We start from the raw sequence: 19,534 nt of genomic DNA on the forward strand, positions 1-19,534 counted from the left end.
AGAAGAGGACTGAAGTCTGTCAGCCCCGTCCTTTGCAAACGTGTATCTGAAGCACTTCAGAGGGCGCCGCACAGAAGCAGTTTAGGACTTTTTAAAGCCGCGCTCGGCCTGCCTAGCACAGACCTCAGCCAGTTTCGTGCCCAAACCCGAAGTGATGGCCCGGTGGGGCGGGGAAGGCTGCGTTACTGGCCAATACATACCCGCCGAGCCCAACTGGAATGGCAGGCTCCAGGCTCCAGGCTCCAGGCTCCAGGCTCCAGAGAGGTTAATAACTCTTTGTCTAGCCTGTTGTCAAAATTACAGCTCAGCCCCTGATCATTTCCAGTCCCGGACGGGGGGGACGCAGCAGAAGGTTTCCAAAGGCTTGCCTTAAAAATAATGGAAGGTTCCGTAGCCCCGCCATGTCCCTACAGCCTAGAGCGGCAGACAGGAGGGGAGGGGGCGGAAGGGCCCTGCCCAGCGCAAAGCGTGTTACAAAACCATCCCCCAGACCTTTCCATCGGCCCTTATCGCCAAGGACGCAAGGCCGTGAGTCCGCCTCATGATATTACAGCCGTTGAACGCCTTCCCCTCTCTGCACCCCGGCAGCCCGGCCTTCCTGCACCTTCCTCCCCGCTCTTTGGCCGGCAGCTTGTTGGGGTTCCCTTCGTTTCCCTAGCCCTGGGGGGAGCTCTACGCCTGACCCACGCCAGGCCCCCTGGTGCAGTGGGGGTTGTGCCCCAACAGCCAGGGGCGGATGACAAGGCCCGCGGGCATTTCGCGTTAAAAAGCCTCAGCAGTTTACGCTGACCCCCCGCACCCCCACTTCAGTCTATTCCCACCGAACTGCCGCCCCCTTAAGACCGAAAGGAACTAAAGCGGCGCTCGCCCCGTGGAGGCCCTTTCCGCTCCGCTTTGCGGCTCTCCTGCCTTCCCGCACCTCGGGGCGCACGCCAGGTGCTCCCCAAAGCTGCGCCGCGGGGGTGGGAACCCGGCTCAGCCCGGCGAGCTGGACGCGTTTGCTGCGCTGGCGGCCGGCCCGCGGGAGCTCGGGCCAGCCCGTCACTGGTATCGGCCTGTACTGAAAGCAAACTTCAGCGCCGGAGGCTGGGCGGCTCCCCTTGGGCTGTGGTTGCTTTGCTTGGCCACCATTCCGTGGGTGCTCGCGCCTGCCCCAGAGCTTGCTCTAATTCAGCCCCTTGCCCGGGGAACACAAGCCCACAGGGGAGGCCGCGGGAGGGAGCCCAGCGAAGAAGCCAACCGCGATGGGAACTGACCCCAGGCCAGAAAGGCGAGCGGGGCCTCGCCCGCTGTGCGCCACCGCCCCGGAGCTGGGAAGGGGCTTGGGAATGTCCTGGCGCAGCCAGCGGGACGCACAGGGGCCCCAAGCCGGCAACCCGACTCAAGCGGCCCCCTGCTCTTCCTGGGAGGGGCAGGGGAGGAGAGAATTTCCCCGGCTCTTCGGTCAGTGGCCACTTGGTTACCTCCCCGCCCCCGAGTAATTCCCCTGCTTCTTCGTTCCAAAGTCCCCCAAGTGCCCGAAGCCGCTTTGACCTCCCGCGGCCGCGGGGAAGGAGAAAGGACCCCTGAAAGTACCATTCATGAGGAGGGGCTGCTAAGCAACCGAGTTCGAAGTAACGACCGGCCGCACTTACTTCTCCTCGCCTCTGGATCCTGCCCTGCAAGGAAAAAAGCTGCTCTGCGGCCATTCAGGATGGGCCGGGGCCGAGCTCGGAATCAGGCAAATTCCTTTCCAACACCTCCAGGAGCCTCACCAGCCCGGAGGTCTCTGGCCTTTTCCTGGAGGTGTTGCTGCCGTATTCTTCCCGAGGCGGGTTTATTTACCGCCCAAAGGGAAGCAGAAGAGGAGGAGGGTAGAGGCGCGATTTAGAGATTCCAAAGGGAGAATTTGTCGTTAATAAACAGCGGCGATGTCTAACGCGCGGGCTTTTGAACTAATAAAATGGAGTGGCGCTTCCTTTCAGGGTGTATGAAAATTATTTTGCTTATTCCTGTCCTAAGCAATTAACCCCCCTCCCCCCAGAAAAAATCAAGCTGGGACTATATATGTACCAATCTGCACCGAGAGAACAAATAAGACCAGCCAGTCTGTCTCCTGAACACAGTCTACACTTTATTTCAGACTACAGATTTCTGAACATAATAAAATCTTTGGCTTGTAGCGGCGGGTTCAGGCTCGCAGTCAGTGGATCGATCATTTTTTTTCTCCCGTGGGGGTGGGGGGGGAAGGCAGAAATTCACACGGAAAATAAAATAAAAATTCGAGAGTCAAACATTGACTTAAAAACCAAGAGGCACCGACATGAGCGAAGGAAAACCAAGTAAAACCCAGAAGGAACAAAAGAGAGAGAAAGAGAAACTGTCCAGCAACTCGAGATCGCTACACACAGGTCTTACCTGAAATTAAATATATACACGGTCATATGCTGTTTGGCTATATAGAGATACTTTCTGGAAGTGTTCATTGTTTTAAGCGGAGTCCTTATACTATGGATAGACAATAGATTTGACTTTAAATAGCACCTGTCCAAAGTCCCCCTCAGTTCGGCCCTTTCCGCCGGTAAGTCCTTCCGCGGGCTCTGTTTTCCTCCCCTGGCAATAATAATAATAATAATAATAATTGACAACACTCAGGGCGGCGGGCGGGGCGGGCTACTCGCTCTCCTCTTTGTCCTGCACGGTGGTGGTGGAGTGGTTGTACAGTCCCTGGGCCATGAGGTGCAAGGCTAAGCCGTTCTTGATGCCGGTGGCTTTCTTGATTTTGGCCCGCTTGTTCTGGAACCAGATCTTGATCTGGGACTCGTTGAGGCTCAGCTCCTGGGCCAGGGTCTGCCGCCGTTGCTCCGTGATGTAGCGGTTCGCCTGGAACTCCGCCTTGAGTCTCTGCAGCTGCTCCGCCGTGAAGGCGGTTCGGGGCCGCTTGTCCTCCTTCTCGTTCTTCTTCTTCTTCAGCTTCCGCGTCCGCGGACCTGGGGGCAGAGGCGGGCGGGGGGAGGGGAGAGAGAAGGGGGCGGCTGGTTGAAACGCATCCTCGGCTGGGAAAGCAGCGAGCCCCGGGCAGAGCCGCCCCGCCCCACCCCACCCCCGCGCCCTGGCCGGCCGGCCGAGCCCTCGAGCCGGGATCAAACCCTCGCAAGGGAAAATGGCCGTCTCCCTTCTCCTTCCCCACCCCAGGAGCTCGCAGCCAAGGGCGGGTCAGCCGCTCGCTTTCCGCAGCGCCCGCTGCTGCGGGGCAACCGGACCCGAGCTGCGGGCCAGAGGCCGGGCTGAGCCGGCAAACCCCGCGCACGTTCCAAACCAGCGGGGCCGCGAGCGGCTCATCTCCACCTGCCCCCCCCCCAGCCCGGGAACTCCTCCAGGAGCCCCCAGAACCACCAGCCTCGGGGGCGGCTCGCTGCTGGGCTCCGCTTTTCTTTGCGTTGCCCCAGCCCTGGGCCCTGCCGGCCGGGGACCGGCCAGAGCTGAGCCCAGGGAGACGTTTCCCGTCGTGGCTCGCGGTCTGCCCCAGAGCTGCCCCCACCCCTCCCCGGGGAGGCCACCGACAAAGCGCGGGTGAGACCAGAAACCCCGCGGCGCTCGGGGGACCCGGGGAAGGCAGAGGCGGCCCGCAGGCCGGCCGGGAGCGCCGCGCTGGAGGGAGAGGATCTAGGTCCCTTTCAGCTGCCGGCAGCGAGAAGAAATCGCTCGACCTCGGAGCCGGCCTTAGGCAGCACCGCTCTGCCCCGCTGCCCGAGCCAAGGCCGGCTCCCGCCGGCGGAGAACAGCGGCGCCTTTGCGGCCTGACCCCGCCGCCACTCGCCCTTCGCCCCGTATGACTCACGGCAAAGGGGACTTGGCTCCGGCGGGAGGCTCGCGGGAGAACGCGGCGCCCCCTTTGCAAAGAGGCCGCGGCACAAAACGCAGACAAGTCGGCCGGCCTCCTGCCAGGCCCGCCCGGCTCTCCCCGACCCCGCCGCCGGCAGAGCCCGGGGCAATCCGCTGACCCCGTGGGCCTGAAGTACCGTCCCCCCGAGCTCCTCCGGCCCCGAGCCGAGCCGGGCCTGCCGGCCGTGCTGCGCTGACAAACGGGCGCTAAGTCCTGCACTGCCGCCGCCCGAGCGTGTAAACCGCGCTTCGCACCAGGCCGCCGGCCGCCTCCGCTCGCCGCCTCTCCGGGCCGCCTGCGCGCCCTGGCCTAGGCCTCTGCCGCGGGAGGCCCACGCGCAAACCTGCCCCGGCCCCGGCCCCGGCCCCGGCCGGCCGGAGGGATCTGGTGCAGGGGAAACGCTCCCCTCCGATCCGCGCGGAAGGCGCTTCCAGGGGCTCGCGGCGGGGCTCGTTCCAGTTCCGCCGCGCGGGCTGCGCGCGGGCTTGTCCGAAGCGGGGGCTGCTCCGGCGGCCGGCGCCTGGAACCCTCCCGCTGGCCCCGGCCAGCCCAGGCTTTGCGGGCCTGCAACCCGCAAGCAGCGCCGGGATGTGGCCGCCGCGAGGAAGGGCTCCCTGGCCCCGCGAGCGTCCCCAGGCCGAGGGCGGCGGTGCATTCGCCTGGGGACCGGGGCAGCGTCCCGGGGGGACGGGGAAGCCGCGGCTGCGGACGCGGGCTCCGGACAGAGCCCGGGGACTGGCCGGGGGCTGGGAAGGGGTTTCATGAGTTCTGCCGTCGCCCAGGCCGGGTGGGCCGCGGGGGAGGCCGGGCTCGGCCCCAGCAGTGACAGCCCGCAGGCTCCTGGGCCCGCAGCAGGCCCGAGCTCCGCTGGCGGGGCAGTCACAGCCCTGCACCCGCTTCCTAACGCGGCCGGCCCCGAGTCCAGCCGCGCCTCGCCCGGGCTGCCTGGCGGGCCCGAGCCTGCCGAGAGCCCCGACGCCTGTGCCGCAAAGCCGCGGGCCGAGCCCCGAAGCAGAACTCCGCCGGCCCCGCCTGCCAGCCCCCAGCCCGGCCAGGGGGAGTCCGAGTGGAGCGCGCGGCCTGCTCCAGGCCCTGGATGCGGCCCGCGAATGGCTGCGCGGCCCTCGACAGCTGCGTCGCTCAGCCAGGCCGGGCTCGCCAACCACCCGGGCGTCTCAGCAACGGGGCCGCCGGGGGCCGGGCGCGTAGCACCCAGCGGGCCCTCTCAGGCCAGGCGCGCACGGAGCGCGGGCTACGGCTCGTCCCCGGCGGCCGTTCCAGCCGGCCTTGCCCGCCTCCAGGCCTCGCTCCCGGGGCGGGCTGCTCGGACCCCACCCCCCACCCCGGGCGCCCCTCTCCGAGCCTCACCTGCTCCGCGCGGGCCACGGCCAGCGGGCTCCGGGCCGCCAGCGCGCTCGGGTGCGCAGCGCAGGGGTGGCGGGCCGGAGAGCCTGGCTTCCCCCTTTGGGGCGGGGAGGGGGGCTGAACCCCTCGGACAACAGGAGCCAGGCTGCGGCCGAACAGCCAGGGCCGCCCGAGAGGCCTGCTGGCTCCTGCTCTCCGCCGGGCCCGGCCCCTGCCCAGAGCTGGAAGAGCTTTTCCCCGGGAAGCATCTCCCCTCCCCGCCCCCCGCCCTGCAGACGCGGCCCCCAGCCGCCTAATCCGTTCAGCATGTGCCTCCGAGCTCCCCGCCCGCCGGCCCCGCTCAGCAGCGCACAACAAAACCCCCAAAGCTACGGCCTGGCCGCGCCGCTCCTGTGTCCGCCGCCCCGGCGAGACCCGAGCTCCAAGCGCCCCTTCCCGCGCGTGCAACGCTCCGGGGCTCTTCCCGGGCGCCCGCTCGCCGAGGGGGGCAGTTGGGGCGAGAGGAAAAGATTTCCCCGAGCCCCCAAAATCCCGCCATCCGCGCGCCGGGAGACCCCAGCACTGGGGCTGGGCCGGGGGCCCAACACCCCTCGGGCTAGTCAGGGGGTTCGATCTGCCCAGGACAGACAGAAAGGAGGGCGGCGAGGGCGTGCGGTTGAAGAGCTGCGAGGGGCGAAGCGGTCCTTACCCGAAGACGGTCTGTCTGAATACCTAGTGCAGTAAACCCAGGCCGGCCATACTAGAGGCTGTTGAGAATCGCTCTTTACAACAGGTCCTCCATTATTAGAGCCCATGAGCAGGATGGCGGAGCTGGCATGTTCCCCATACTTGGCCGGGTTAGATCCACTCCCTTCGGAGGGTGGCTTTGCTGCTACCGCTGCTGCCGCGGCGGGGCTCGCTTTCGAGGCAGCAGCTGCAGCAGGAGGCGCCGAGGAGGAGCTGTCGGGGTTACAGTTTGAATCCGGGCAAAGGAGAGAGGACGGGTTGCACGGCCTCGTTAGCAGTGGGTTGACGTTTTCTCTACCTGAGGTCTGACCGCGGTCTCGCTCTCTGTCCCGGCCGCCGCCTCCTCCCGCTCCGCCGCCGGCGAGCAGCAGCGGCTCTTTCTTGCAGCCAAAGTCCGGCCTCAGGATGTTGTCAATGAAAAAGTTGGTGGTGCGGTGCTGGGGCGGCGGCGGCGGCGGCGGGTGGTGGTGGTGGTGCGCGGGCAGGATGCAGGGCGCTGCGGGAGAGGCGGGCGCGTGGCTCGGGGAGACCGGGACGCTTTCTCCATCGCTGCTGCTGCTGCTGCTGCTGCTGGCGGTGGTGGTAGCAGACTCTCGGTGACTTTGACTGTCCGGCTGCTCTTCCATAATCAGCCCCCGCCACGGAGATCGCTGCCTTTTCCCCCCCACACTTTTTTTTATGCCCACCCCACTTTGCCAGTGGGCGGTGGGACGGCAAAAAAAAATAATAATAATAATACAAATACAATCCACTTGTTGGCTTGGCTGTGCTCTAGCGAGGCTGGCTTTGCTGCTCGGGCAGGCAGCTGGATCCAAAAATACCGAGACGCTGGAGAAAAGAGGGTTTGGGATTTTTTGCAATTACCGCCGCCACTCAATTAAAAAAAAAAAGAAACAAAACAAAACCAAACAAAGCCGCCCCCCCAGCCCTCCCCCCAATTGCCTTTAAAATCCACCCATCTTCCTACAAATACTGTAGGTTTTGATTTCCCCAAGTGTCATGCTCTGCTTTGCCCACGGATCAGGCTTGGCAGACCCTTTAAGAGCCAGCTTGCACAGCGCCTGGGTATTTTTTTTTTAATTTTTTTTTAAGCAAATCTCTGACAGCTCCGATCTTTGCAACAAACTCTCCCTAAAAATCGGTCAGCCACACTTTTTTCATTCGAACCGGAAGCACGTGAGGCTGGCTCGCACGTGGAGCGAGCCAATGGCGAGCCGGAGATCGCCCTGACACCCCTGACGTCCGCCAATGGCATGCCGTGGAACTTCGCGGATAAATAATCCATGGGGTTGGATAAATCAGAGGGAGCTGAGGGCTCTTCTCTGCGCATCCATTCCAGCGCCTGCTCCCACCCACCCCTGCGTGGGGCTGTTTATTTATTTATATTTTCTGTAAGCAAACTCCATAATTAACTTGTTCAAATAATATAGGATTATATACACGTTTAGCCCGTGCGACAGGCAGGCATGGGAAGGGTTGATGGCAAATATTTTGTGATTGTCTTTCTTTCTTTCTGTCTTTTTTTCTTCTTCGCTTTATTTTCCTTGTTACTGTTTCCGAAGGAGAAGTCATTAGAAAGCAAGAATGGTGTGTGCTTATGATTTATCTTATGCTGAAACTTTTAAAGAGAAAAATATGTCATTGCAAAAGTGGGGTGTGGGTTTCGGGGATATTTTCCCCCTAATGTTAGTAGACAGATCAGAGATGAATTAGTGACAGATTGGTGTGGGTTTTTCTTTCTTTCTTTTTTTTTTCGTTCTTCTTTTGAAACAGTTTAAGTGGCTGTCAGGGGTTCTGCTGTATTAGACACGCGGGTTAAATGTATTAACAACAAAAAACAGTGGAGCTATGGCGTTTTCCAGAGCTACCAATTTCCGGACAAAAATAATAATTTCTAAGCAGCTTATTGTCCATGTTAGCGTTTTGAGTTAATACTCCAGGATCACAAACCTGTGATTCAGCATGCTCATGCAGGGTTTTTGCCAATGTTTGCTTATTTACCCAGCTGCGATGGACACGTTTATAAACATTTTGACGCCTAACGCTTCAGTCCATTTTGTTCCATAACCCACAGAATTAAAAAATAACCGATGTGGGGTAAATTTAGTATTGTTTTAAGGTTGAGCGCATATTGAAGATGTGTGACTGAATACAAACATTACAGCATAACTACCCCGCCAGTTCCTAAATTACTTGATTTAATCTAGCTGTTAGTCGCCTTTTTTCTTCCAATTTAGTTTCCAGATTGCTTTTAGGCAAAATAATCCAGGCAGTGTTAATCAAAACAAACTACAAAGGCTGGCGGGCTCTGATTATATTTGCAGTCCTTGAGCACGGACCGTGCTTGTTCATTTTTTGGTTTTTGCACGGTGCTTTGCAAGACTGTTTCCCAGGCTTGGTCCTGTCTGACGTCGCAAAAAAGTTTGCCCGGGGACGCGAAAGACGGAAGGTGCTGTTTTACCGTTCGGGGGGGATGCTTAGAACAAATTGCAGCAGGAGTGGCTGAGGGGCTGACGGTTTGTCTGGGGCTTGCAAAATTGTGCCTGCAACCAGCCTCTCGCAGCCATCACACACCTCCAGGTCTGCGGGGAGAACTAACTGGGACCCTATTTACAGAGGTTTGCGTCACGTGATTTTTTTTTTTTTGTATTAACTCCCATTTCCCTGAGTTGATGGACTGGTAATTTAGAAATCAGCTTGTATCTGTTCAATCTGGCTTTGCTTGTTTGGAGTGAACCTGGCGGCGGCGGCCAAAGCAAGGGGCTCGGTTATACTAAGCCCTAACGGAGTTTGCTTGGCCAGGGATGCAACTGACCGAAGGGTGCAATTGACAAAGGTCCTGGTTGCCATTAATACCATTCATCGCCTCGCAGCTTTCGAAAAAGGCTCCGATGCTTTTCCGGGTCCCGTCTCTGCGTGCGGCTCGACATGCTGGGCGCAGTTAGTTATCTTCCACCTCGGGGACACGTTGCCAAAGTGTTACCTCCAGCCGCACAATCCGTTGCAAAATAAGAGCTGGCCTAACGCAATCAGCGCCGGAATCAATAGCCTTGATCCCCAATTAAATGACTGCTAAACCCCCACGCAGGCACAATCTCCTATCATTTACTCGCACCAAACTGGGGTTTATTTATATTTAAGTTAGCAAAATTGAAATCTTTATCCCAAAAGCGAGCGTGGGTACTTAATTAAATTCTAATTAGGACACTATCAATATCCCATTTAGCCACGTAGCCTTTGTGAGCTTCAGTCCCTTTCAGAGCTGTAAATGGGTGCTGGCTGCCTTATCTCGCCTGCAAGAGACGCCTTGAGAAGGGCTGCAAAAGATAATTTATAGGTTTTAATTACTCTTCATTCCGCCTGATCAGCTTGGCGTTCATCACAGGACGGCGCATAAAACCTGGTCAAAAGCACTGTCACTATTCCCTGGCAAGACGCTTAATCAAAGTAAGCAGGGCCATATTACACGCTGCGAGCTCCTCCGCGTAATTTCCCAGCTGCTGATAAAGCTAGTTGAATAATGCTGCAGTCCTTTGGAGACACCATTTACAGAAATGACTTTATTGACGGCTTAACGTCGGTAATTCATTTTACCTTTCATGTATTGGGAGCCCGGATTTGTTACAGTAATGGGATGATAAATGCGCTGGCGGCCTATAGCTTTTATTATTGAATACAATACACACACCCATCTTTAAATGTTCCAAATTTGGGTTACAAGAGAGAGGGGGGAGATCGAAGGGTTTAACTATTTCATTTTTCTTTTTGTTTGCGTGTGCAGATGGGGAGGGAGAAGGGTAGCTGATCGCCAAGGCTTCCTTCCTCCTTTTCCTCTAGGGCAGAATGGGGTCCGGATTTTAGGGGCTTGTGTATAAATGGAGAAGGTTTGTGTGTGGCTAAGGAGGGGTGTCACAGTGAATGAGTGAGAAGGGGGCAGGTGCGGAAGGGAAACTGAGTTTATCTCAAAGCTTGATCTTTTGCTACCACTACCAAACGGGGGAGGGAGGGGGTTACAGGCTGGCTAGCAGATAGTTACAGCAGGGCGAGTCATATGCCTCGGCATTATCCGAAAGCAGGAAGTAAAAAATCCCCTGTTATGTAAGTCCAGATGGAAAGTTCTCTGCTGAACTTACCTGTGTCGTGTTACTCCGGGCTGGAGGTGCACCACCAGATTCCTCTCAGTGTGTTTTCGCAGCGCGCATAATGCATGGAGATTACTTCTCCCTCATCCATAAGTCTCCCTTGCAAAGCACTCCGAGGATGGTGTAGTCCTTTCCAATAATTTGGCGCGTGATGCGTGGTGCGCTCCCTGGGATTTCTCTCTAAGGAGCGGAGTAGGGAAGGCGTTCCGTTACTACAGAGCCCTGGCTGTGGAAACCAGATGTCAGGGCTGTACAAGGATGGTGCTGTTCCTTTTAAAACACGCAGCATTTTCTTTTTCTGGGTTATTTCCCCTTTGCCTTCTTAAAAGCTTAAAGTGGGGGTGGGGGCGTTGGACGGATAGACAGAGCAAAATGACGGGAGTGTTTTGACTTCTTAAAAGGGGCCGTGTGGGACTAAATATCACAATCAAAATCGGGGGTTTGTCGTGGGTGCTGGTACAAATATCCGTTCTCGCTCCCCGGACCTTCGTTTGGCAATAAGTTAAGATATCAAGGGAAATGCCGTTTCTCTTTTTCGATACATAATTAGCGCATTCCCATTTGTGTGTGGTGTGTGGGTGGGGGTTTGTTCGCATTGCCACTGCCCCACAATTGCAAGCCTTCGTGATTTGCAGCGGTGCGAAACCTTCTTCTTCCTCGCATCACGTTTATTTTTAGTCTCGCAAAAGGGCAGACAACGCCGAATTCCTCTCGGTGTCTGATAGGAGGGCGAAAGTATGTGGACGCGTTTAATATACACTGTGATAATCCTATTTATAGGTCCAGATCAGATCTCGTCGGGGCCTTTGCTGCAGGACATAAATGAGTTGTTCTAATACAATAGATTTCATCCTTCCTACAGGGACTGGCTGACCAGAGGTTTTGTTAAAAGTGAATGCGAATAGATTTCTGCTACAAGTGCAGCATTATTATTATGAGCTGTAAGGTCAGACTATACATTCTGGGTCCCCAAAGCCTATAGACCCTGGGAAATGTGCGGGCTATGCCACGTCATTGTACCTGACAGCCTTTTCAATAGGCTAATTCAATTACCGCTTGGGGATTCAGTCTTCATTTGAGAGCAATAATAGGAGTGTAATTCGTTTGTAAATAGATATCTGCAGCAGCCGTGGTGTAAGCTGGGGGGTCGGCTAATACCTATGGAATAAATGCATGGTCAGCGGGGCGGGGGGGCGGTTTTATTTCAGATGGTTACGGCTCTCCCTGACATGGCTCTAAACTGCGGCCAGCCCGGTGCCCAGAGCTTCCCCGCTGGGGTGCCGCTGGCTCGCCGGATGCCGAGGGGCTGTGGTAACTCGGTGCTCAGAGCGTTTGCGTGCAGCGCAGTTATGAATCAATTACCGGGCCCGGCACCCCGGAAAAGCCCCTTGAGTCCCGCTCTGAGTAGCCCGCGAGGGAGAAAAGCTCCCTTCAGACAAGCAGCTTTTAGCAGGTTTGCTGCTTTCTGACTAGAGCGGCTCTTAGGCTTGGGGGCGGACAGAGAAATCCCTTTCTTGTTGTTTTCCAAGGGGCAGGCTGAAGCCATCTGGTCCTGCACGCCCCCTCCCCAGCCCCAGCCCCTACCTCGCTGAGAGCAGCACCAGACACCTGGATCGGGACGTAACAGCGACCCCGGGACATGCTTCGCCCTCCAGAGCTCGGGGAGGGAGGGGTACATCGGCCCCAAAGGCGAGCCGCCCACGTGGTGATCTCCGGCCCAGCCTGCCTCCCTCCCGTCCGCTTTACTGGCCAGTGGAGCTGGGTCAGAGCCTTTGGTGCAGTCCCGTCGCTCACCCCATCCTAACCCCCGCCTGAAAGTTTTAGCTTGATTTCAATCGGCGTTAAGGCTCCAGCTTTGCTTCGCGGACCTGATCCCGACGTGCGCCTCACGCTGCCCCTCGGCCGGTGTCAGACTGGCTAATCTCATTTCCATTTTTAAAGATGGTTTCGATTTCCCTCCAGCCTCCCGCGCCCGGGCGGCCCCGCGCGTCTGTGCGCCAAGGGTGGAACGGACCGGGAGGCTGGTGTTGCAGGACCCGGGTTCTTTAGCTCACGAAGGGGGCAGGGTCCTGCTCCGGAGAGCCCTGCCTTAAACCAGGCGCTGCTTTCTGCTCAGCGGGAACGTGGCTGGAACAGAGAAGCGGCGCGGGCTTGGCAGCCGAGCCAGAGCCGCTGCAGCCCAGCCGTTTGCACGGGGGAGCGGTGGATCTGTTCATTCTCTTTGCACGGCCTCGGAGCTCGGCGCCAGGGATGGGAAATCCCAGCCCGCCATCCAGCCCAAGCCCAGCCTTCGCGAGGGGGCACTATCTGTGGGGTCACCTCGCTCCTTCCGCCTTAAAGGCCTGCTCCTCCCAGCACCTTTACTCGCAAGAGAGCCGAGCTGTAGTCACCTCGCTTCCTTCGCTGCCCGCGGTGTGCCGGTGCCCTCGCATAGGCCGTTATATCTGTATAGACACCTGGTGCGCGTGGATCTACAGACCCACTCACTCCCCAGGTGCGCGCATACCCGTGCGTGCCCACGCCCACGCATAGACGGCATTGTTCGGAAAAAATCGTCCCTGCACGCGTTGCCTTCACACTCCTGGTACACCCAGGGGGTGCGCCCCATGGCACGGAGCTAAAAATTCACTCCCCGCACCCGTGTCGGCGGCAGGCGGGGCTCCCACGCGGAGACAGGCACGTTGGAGCTGTCCACGCAACGTCACAATAATCCAACAAGCGGGAGAATGGCGCGTGCGTGATTTGGCCTGGGAAGCGGTAGCGCTTTCCAAATCCACGCGTGTTCTTTCGGCTCTTCTCTCCCCGCCTCGCCCCCTCCTCAGGTGCGTCCCTCCCCACCCGGGGGGCGCAGGAGCTACCGGCCGCCTCGTGAGAGCCACCGGGGGGTTTCTAGGGAAGGCTCGTTTGAATCTGTCGCCCTTTGTTTTGACAGCGTCTTAAGCAAAACCACTCGGCCTAAGGTCACTGGTTGGAGCCGCTCTGTGGCTCTTCCTCCCCGGGGGCCTGTTACTAGCAGGGCGAAGGCCAGACAGTTTCGCCACCGAGTCCCAGGCGCTGGCCCACGGGGGCCTTTGGGTTGGGTGGTTGTTCCCTTGCACAAGGGAAGGGGGCACACAGGCCGGCCCACTCCCTAGGCGCTGCGTCTTGGGTTGGACATGAGCACGTGGCGTTACGAACCCGGGGGCTCTGCATTCCCGCGCGCCCGCGTCCTTGCGTTCAATGAAGGCGACTAAATCAATGGGATTTGGGTGAGTGAGGAGTCCAGCACGAGGAACTGAGACGTGTGGGGGGGGGCTACACAGACGCACAGAGAAATGGGAAAAGAAATGGGAAAGGCCGAGCGATCAGCACGTGTGTCCAGCCGGCCTGGGTAATACAACCAATCCCACTTCCCTCTTCTCTGGTTTCTCTCTTTGTTTGAAATGCAGAGCCTCTGCGGCAGAAGGTAGAACAATCTGCGTCGGCATCGGCGGGTGCAACCTGGCCCGCACGCCTTTACTGCTCACGCTTTCTTCGCATACGACTCCTGCGTTGCCCTGAGCTTGGGACGCTCTTTGGACTTGCTGTTAGTAGATGTTCTCTCCCGCTGCCTCCCCGCCCCCATTAAGCTCGCACAGTGCTATGTGCGAGTGTGGAAAACGCAGCGGGAGAAACCGCTCAGCTTCCCGGTTGTGTTTGGGTGCCGGAGAAAGACACCAGCAGACACAACAAGCGAAGCAGCGGGAGTCTCTCGCGTGGACAAACGGTGCGATTTTACTGCTGCCCAGTGGCAGTCCCGGGAAGTGGGTCATGTTGGGGACAGCGTCGGCGAAATTCAAGTCACGTCCCCTTTCGCCGGCCGGGTGGTGTCCTCTTTGAGACTGCCGGGCAGAGGCGCCTGGCGCACGGCCGTCCGGCGAGAGACGCGGCGGGTCAGACCGCAGCGGTGCGGGAGGAGCTCGCCCGTGCAGTCCCCTCCGTGGAAAAGCGCTCTGGCCCCGCATTTCCAACACGCACGAGCAGGCAAAGCCCGAGGGAAGCGTGGGGTGCAGCCGCCCCTCTGCCCGGCCGCTGGCAGGGGTGGCTCCCGCCCGGGGGCACGAGGGGAGGCTTGTTTACAAACCGCCGTGCGTATTGCTGCCCTCCGTCGGCGCGGCAGCCCGGCCCCGGCCCGCTTTGCTTTGCAATCTCGGGCCAGCGGCGTTTCCGCGCCCCTGGGTGCTGGGGCAAAGTGTTAGCAGGTAGGAGCGCGGGCGGCCCGCGGCCGAGGTTTTGGGTGGGGGTTGGTAGCGATTCCCCGCGGCTGGCTGGGGAGCTCCGCCCGCGGCGTTGTTGGTAAACGTTGCAGCCGCGTCTCCCCCAGCCGCGCCTGGCACAATGACCCGCGCGCAGGGGCCAATGGCGGGGGAAGGCGCCACCTGTCGGCGGCCCGGGGAGACGCGCGTGCCCGCTTGGCTGGGCCGGCTTGGAGCAGTTGTAGCAATGCATCAGTCTGGGCCGGGAGCGTTTGAGTGTGTGCCTGGGGGAGAGACACCCTGGGGGTGTGCGGGGCTGGAGAGTAGGGAGCAGCCGCGTGGGGTTCCGGGCTCCCGCGCCCTCCTGGGTTCAGGGCACTTGCGCAAGAGTTGCTTCTCCGCGGCGCCCCTCATCGGAGGCTGGTGTGAGGGTACCAAGGGGCAGGCAACTCATTCTCCCCTCCTGGGGGCGGGGGTCCTCAAGGCACTAACGATGCATTAAAGGTTGGGTTCGTGATGCAGCCACGCTGCTCTCGGGCCACCAGCCCGCTAACCGTTCCCTCTGGCCCGCAGAATGGGAATTGCCCCAGGCCGGAGCACTGGTTGTGAGGATTTCTCTCGCCAAGGAGCACAAAATCCGGGCCGGAGGCCTGGTTAGCAGGACCGTGTGTAATTAGAACGGCATTTGTGCCGCGCCGGTGATCGGATCCGTTATGGGATAATCACTCAGGAGAGCCGATCCCCGGCCAGATCGGTCCTCGGACCCTGCAGCAACCCACAGGAGCCCCGGGTGGTAAAGGGTTTTAGGATCAAGGGCTGGGACCGACAGTAGCTGTGCCCCGTCCGATGAAGACAGAGAGCTCCTTTCCAGACCGTGCCTGTGAGCCCGGTCTGGGGATGAACTATGAAGCCGGCACTGCTGGCTGGAGATAGGTCAGCAAGAGGGTGGATCGCAAAGAACAAATTCCACGCGAAGTTCCCGGGGGTTTGTTCATGGGCAGGGAACCAACGAAAGTTAAACCCGACACAGCAGGCGAATTGACAGCGGGAGCAAAATACTAATTGCGAAACGCTACACGTCGGGAGGAGCGAGCGCGAAGACTTGGGAAAGTCCTGCGGGTGCGAGCGGATTCGTCACTGGGGCGTCTTGCAGACAAGGTGGAGAAGGGAGTTAGAAATCCCGGGCAGAGGAGACAGCCAGCTGGCTAAGGGAACGCACTAGACTTCCCGGGCATGGTTGGCAGCTGACCGCAGGGTCTGATCTCACTTTATTCAGGGCGGGTTTAAGGTGGCTATGACACAGTGACTTACATGGCAAAAGAACACAAAGGGGCCGCGGGCAAGGGACGTAACAAGGCAGTAGGTGAGAGGAAAAGAGCAGCTCGGGAATCCAGCCCTGACCCCCTCGCTCCCGGCCGCGGAGGGCAGAGCCGGGCTGTTACTTGGGCACGCCGGATGGGCTCGCCGCGCCGGGTAGTTAAATGGGTTTGGTTTTGGTGCCTTTACGTGGTAATTAGGTCTCTGTTGGGTTTTGAGTGGTGGCCCTGGGGGTGGTTTACTCTCGGCCAACTGAACTAATTGGGGACTCAGGTTGCGTAGGACTCCATTGTACCAGCTCCCACCTCCGCATCTCCGGGAAGTTGGACCGCGTGGGGTCGATCCCTTGTCTTCCTTCCCCCGCCAAGAGAGCTTTGTACATTACACCTGGAAACCGGCACAACCGAGAGGAGAGCCTGGGGGACTCCATGTGCTCCCACCAGGTCTCATGTTCTCATCCCCCAGGCCTTTAGGTAGAATTTAGTTCCAACTCTGGGCACCCCGTGTGTCTCCCTGAGCTAACTGGGGACTGAAAATCTAGATGCGTTGATGGCTTGGAATTCAGTCTGCTTGGCGAGAGACTATGACGCAATTGGGTGTTGTAGTTCGCAAGCTGGTCCCAGACCGCGAGCGTGTAAACGGATTGGTTCTGATTCGAATCACACCCCTTTAGATCTAGTCTTCCTCTTCTGTGGGTCTGCAAATCGCTTTCCTCTCTCCTCCAAGGCTCCCTGTGTCTACCCTACAACGATCCTTCAAAAGACCTTCTTCAGGAAGAGCTCTTGAAAAAAAATTCTTTTGAAAGAGCAGCTCCATATATAAAAAAAGCAAATTTACAAATATCAATCCGCTCTTTCGCTAGAGAGCGTCTACACAGCCCCTGCTCTTTTGCTAGAAGGGGCCAGGGATCAAAAAAATCTGGTGCCCTGAGGATTGCGCTTTGGAGAAAAGGACTCCCAGGGCTTTTTCTGAAAGACTCTTTTGGAAAAAGGTGCTCTTCCTTCTGTGCGAGAGAAAGAGGACGGGAGACAGAGGGCGCCCAGAAAAAGTGGTGTGTTCTTCCCATTGAATATGGAAAGAACCCATTTTATGTGTAGACACTCCGCAGGCTTTTTCTAAAGAGCCGCCGCTTTCTTGAAAAAACTCACTAGTGTAACTGGAGGTAACCCCAGCGGGCAGCTCCCTGCACAGCCCGGCAGGACAGGCAGTTTGCGTTGTACTGGACGCAGCCTCTTTCAAATCTTGGGTACATAATGCCCAGACTTAGAGCAGGGAAGTGCTCCTGGCGCTGAGAGAAACCACCTTCCGTGGCCAGCGCTGCTGTTCGCCCTGGCTGTGGGCTTAAAACCCCCCGACCACCTTTTCCACCCGGAGTGGTGATCCAGCCCACAGCAGACTCGCAGTAGCGGTACGGGGCCTGACAGACAGAGTTCAGCCGGTTTTAAAGAGCCAGATCCTGCGGCGTTTACAGAATTCCCTCTAGAATATCGACAAGCAAAATACCTGCTTAGCCGTCGGTTTGGGAATCTTCATATTCACTGCTGAGATGCAACGAGAAGGGAGAACTATACAAGTAATCACGAACAGTTAATCAGGAGGTAACTTCAAACACGCAGGGAGATGCAGGTAGCTCGATAGGAGTAGGATAGATACATTTTAGCTGAGATTTAGGTGATAAAGCCAGTAACTTAACAAAGAAGTGAGGCTAGCTAGCTGGGTGGATAGATGGATGGCTAGCTAGCTGGGTGGGTGGATGGATGGATAGCTAGCTGGGTGGATAGCTAGCTGGGTGGATAGATGGACGGATAGCTAGCTGGGTGGATAGCTAGCTGGGTGAATAGATGGATGGATAGCTAGCTGGGTGGATAGCTAGCTGGGTGGATAGATGGATGGATAGCTAGCTGGGTGGATAGCTAGCTGGGTGGATAGATGGATGGATAGCTAGCGGGGTGGATAGCTAGCTGGGTGGGTGGATGGATGGATAGCTAGCTGGGTGGATAGATGGATGGATAGCTAGCTGGGTGGATAGCTAGCTGGGTGAATAGATGGATGGATAGCTAGCTGGGTGGATAGCTAGCTGGGTGGATAGATGGATGGATAGCTAGCTGGGTGGATAGCTAGCTGGGTGGGTGGATGGATGGATAGATCACACACTTCATGCTACTTCTGAAGAAGTAGGACCCAAATACCTCTGCGAAAGAAAGCGCTGGAGTATTTAGTTTGGGAGAATTCATGCCCAGCTCCCCGTCACTGCTAGAGAAGAGAGAGACACGTTGTGACCGTGTGTTGCGTGTTCCCTTGAGTGTTGGAGGGGATCCATCATTACGGGTGTGGAAGCTGCCAGGGGGTTGGGAGCGCATTTCTGCCAACATCCACCTCCGCTTTTGGAATTAGCTGAAGAGCTTCCTTGAGTCCATGAAACACCCGGTTTAAGTTATTCGGGGCAGAGCGTTTTCGCCCTCGGGGCTGCGGGGCAACGGGGGAAGGTCGCAGCCTGAGGGGGAAGGTGTTTTGAGCCGCTGTGAGCTACGCGTGTGCTGGAGATGGAAAGAAAAGGAGACGGAGTGGGGACGGAGACGTGAACCCCAGTTACAGTTGCCCCGTGCTGCTGGGGAGGAGCCGGGCGTCTCAGCCCCGGTCGTTTCTGGGCGGGTGAGCGAGGCTAAGGCGAGTGAGTAGCTCCCGGGGAGCAGCCCCCAGTGAGTGACGCCTGGCGGGTCTGTCTCCGCAGAGCCCCTCCTGGGGTTAGCCCACGGAACGCGCCTGATCAGTTTCAGGTCGGAGCGCAGAACGCGGCAGCCTGGAGAGCCCGCAAGGCCCGAAGGTGGGCAGCGACCCTGCGAGCGATGGGCTGGCCCTGCTTCCCCGCCTTGCAGCCTCCTTCCGCCTCGGCCCCGGGCGCATGGAAAGGCGTCCCCCGGCGAAAGCGCCTGGAGGCGGGGAGGGAGCCAGCCACGCGCTCCGTGGCGCCTCTCCAGCCGGGCGCGGGGAGCTGGGGGCAGAGGGCGGCGCTGGGGGGGCAGGTTGCAGAGGATTCTGCCCTCAGCGGGGTGCGTGGCTAAGCAGCCCCCGCGGGCTGGCCTGGGCCGAGCTTCGGAGAAGGGCTGCGGGGCCGGGTGCGGAACCGGAACCGGAGCGCCTGCCCCAGCCCCGGGAACATGCTCCGTGTCCCAACAGGGCCCGTGACCCCCAGGCTCCCCCTCCCGCCCCGCAGCTGGGCCAGCTCCCCCGCAGACTCCAGAGTGTCCGCAGCGCGCGGCCCCTGCCCTGGCCTCCCGGCCCTGCCCCGCGCCAAAGGCCCCGGCTGCCGGGCGTGGCTCGGGCAGCGGAGGTCGCTGCAGCCTGGCGGGGGCCAGCGGGCGAAGGGCAGCCCCCGCAGGGCCCGCTCCCGCGGCCGGGCCTTGCAGGTCACCCGGCACAGCGCGCTGCCCGCCTGCCCACAGCCGGTCCCCAGGGGCGCCCGAGCCTGCGCCTGGGAGCGAAGTGGGGTCACGGATTTCACAGCTCGGGTCACGTCCCAGCGTCCCCCGGCCGGGGAGTGGGGCCCAGCTGCCCGGGCCCAGCAGACACACCCGGCTTGGCTCCCGCAGCCTCCCGCGTCGGAGGGGCCCGCGCTTGGCAGGCAGGAGGCGAGCTGGGGGATTTGTAGTTGGTATTTTAACCCCCCAGCCCCGGCTCATTTCCTTATTGAAAAGCAAACCCCGCAGTGTAAAGGCTCCCCGCTCCGGCAGCGCTGGCCGGGAGAGCCGGGCTTGGGTGGAGCCCGCTGGGCTGGAAACGAAAGAGCTGGAGCCCCGGGAAGCTGCGCCTGGCCGAAACGTGCTGGGAGCCAGGCTGGGCTCTGCTGCCGGGCAAAGGGAGCGACTCCGGATTGATCAGCCTGGGTGGGAACGCGCCGGACTCGG

At 59.4% G+C, this 19,534-nt stretch overlaps 1 protein-coding gene across 1 annotated transcript; it reads right to left on the bottom strand.

Annotated features, from left to right (window-relative positions):
* Window positions 1-2,100: 2,100 nt before the first annotated feature.
* Window positions 2,101-6,788, bottom strand: EN1 (engrailed homeobox 1). Its single transcript, XM_075001470.1, has 2 exons — window positions 5,919-6,788; window positions 2,101-2,969 (listed from the first exon to the last, which is right to left on the bottom strand). The coding sequence occupies exons 1-2, from the start codon at window positions 6,580-6,582 to the stop codon at window positions 2,653-2,655; spliced, it is 981 nt and encodes a 326-aa protein (XP_074857571.1). The 5' UTR covers window positions 6,583-6,788; the 3' UTR covers window positions 2,101-2,652.
* Window positions 6,789-19,534: the final 12,746 nt, after the last annotated feature.

The sequence above is a fragment of the Carettochelys insculpta genome, chromosome 8 (assembly GCF_033958435.1).
Source record: "Carettochelys insculpta isolate YL-2023 chromosome 8, ASM3395843v1, whole genome shotgun sequence".
Lineage (NCBI taxonomy): Eukaryota > Metazoa > Chordata > Testudines > Carettochelyidae > Carettochelys > Carettochelys insculpta.

Coding starts and splice junctions, on each gene's coding strand:
- EN1 (XM_075001470.1), bottom strand. CDS start 6,582: ATGGAAGAGCAGCCGGACAGTCAAAGTCACCGAGAGTCTGCTACCACC. Junction 2,970..5,918: donor TTCAGACAGACCGTCTTCGG/GTAAGGACCGCT, acceptor CTCTGCCCCCAG/GTCCGCGGACGCGGAAGCTG.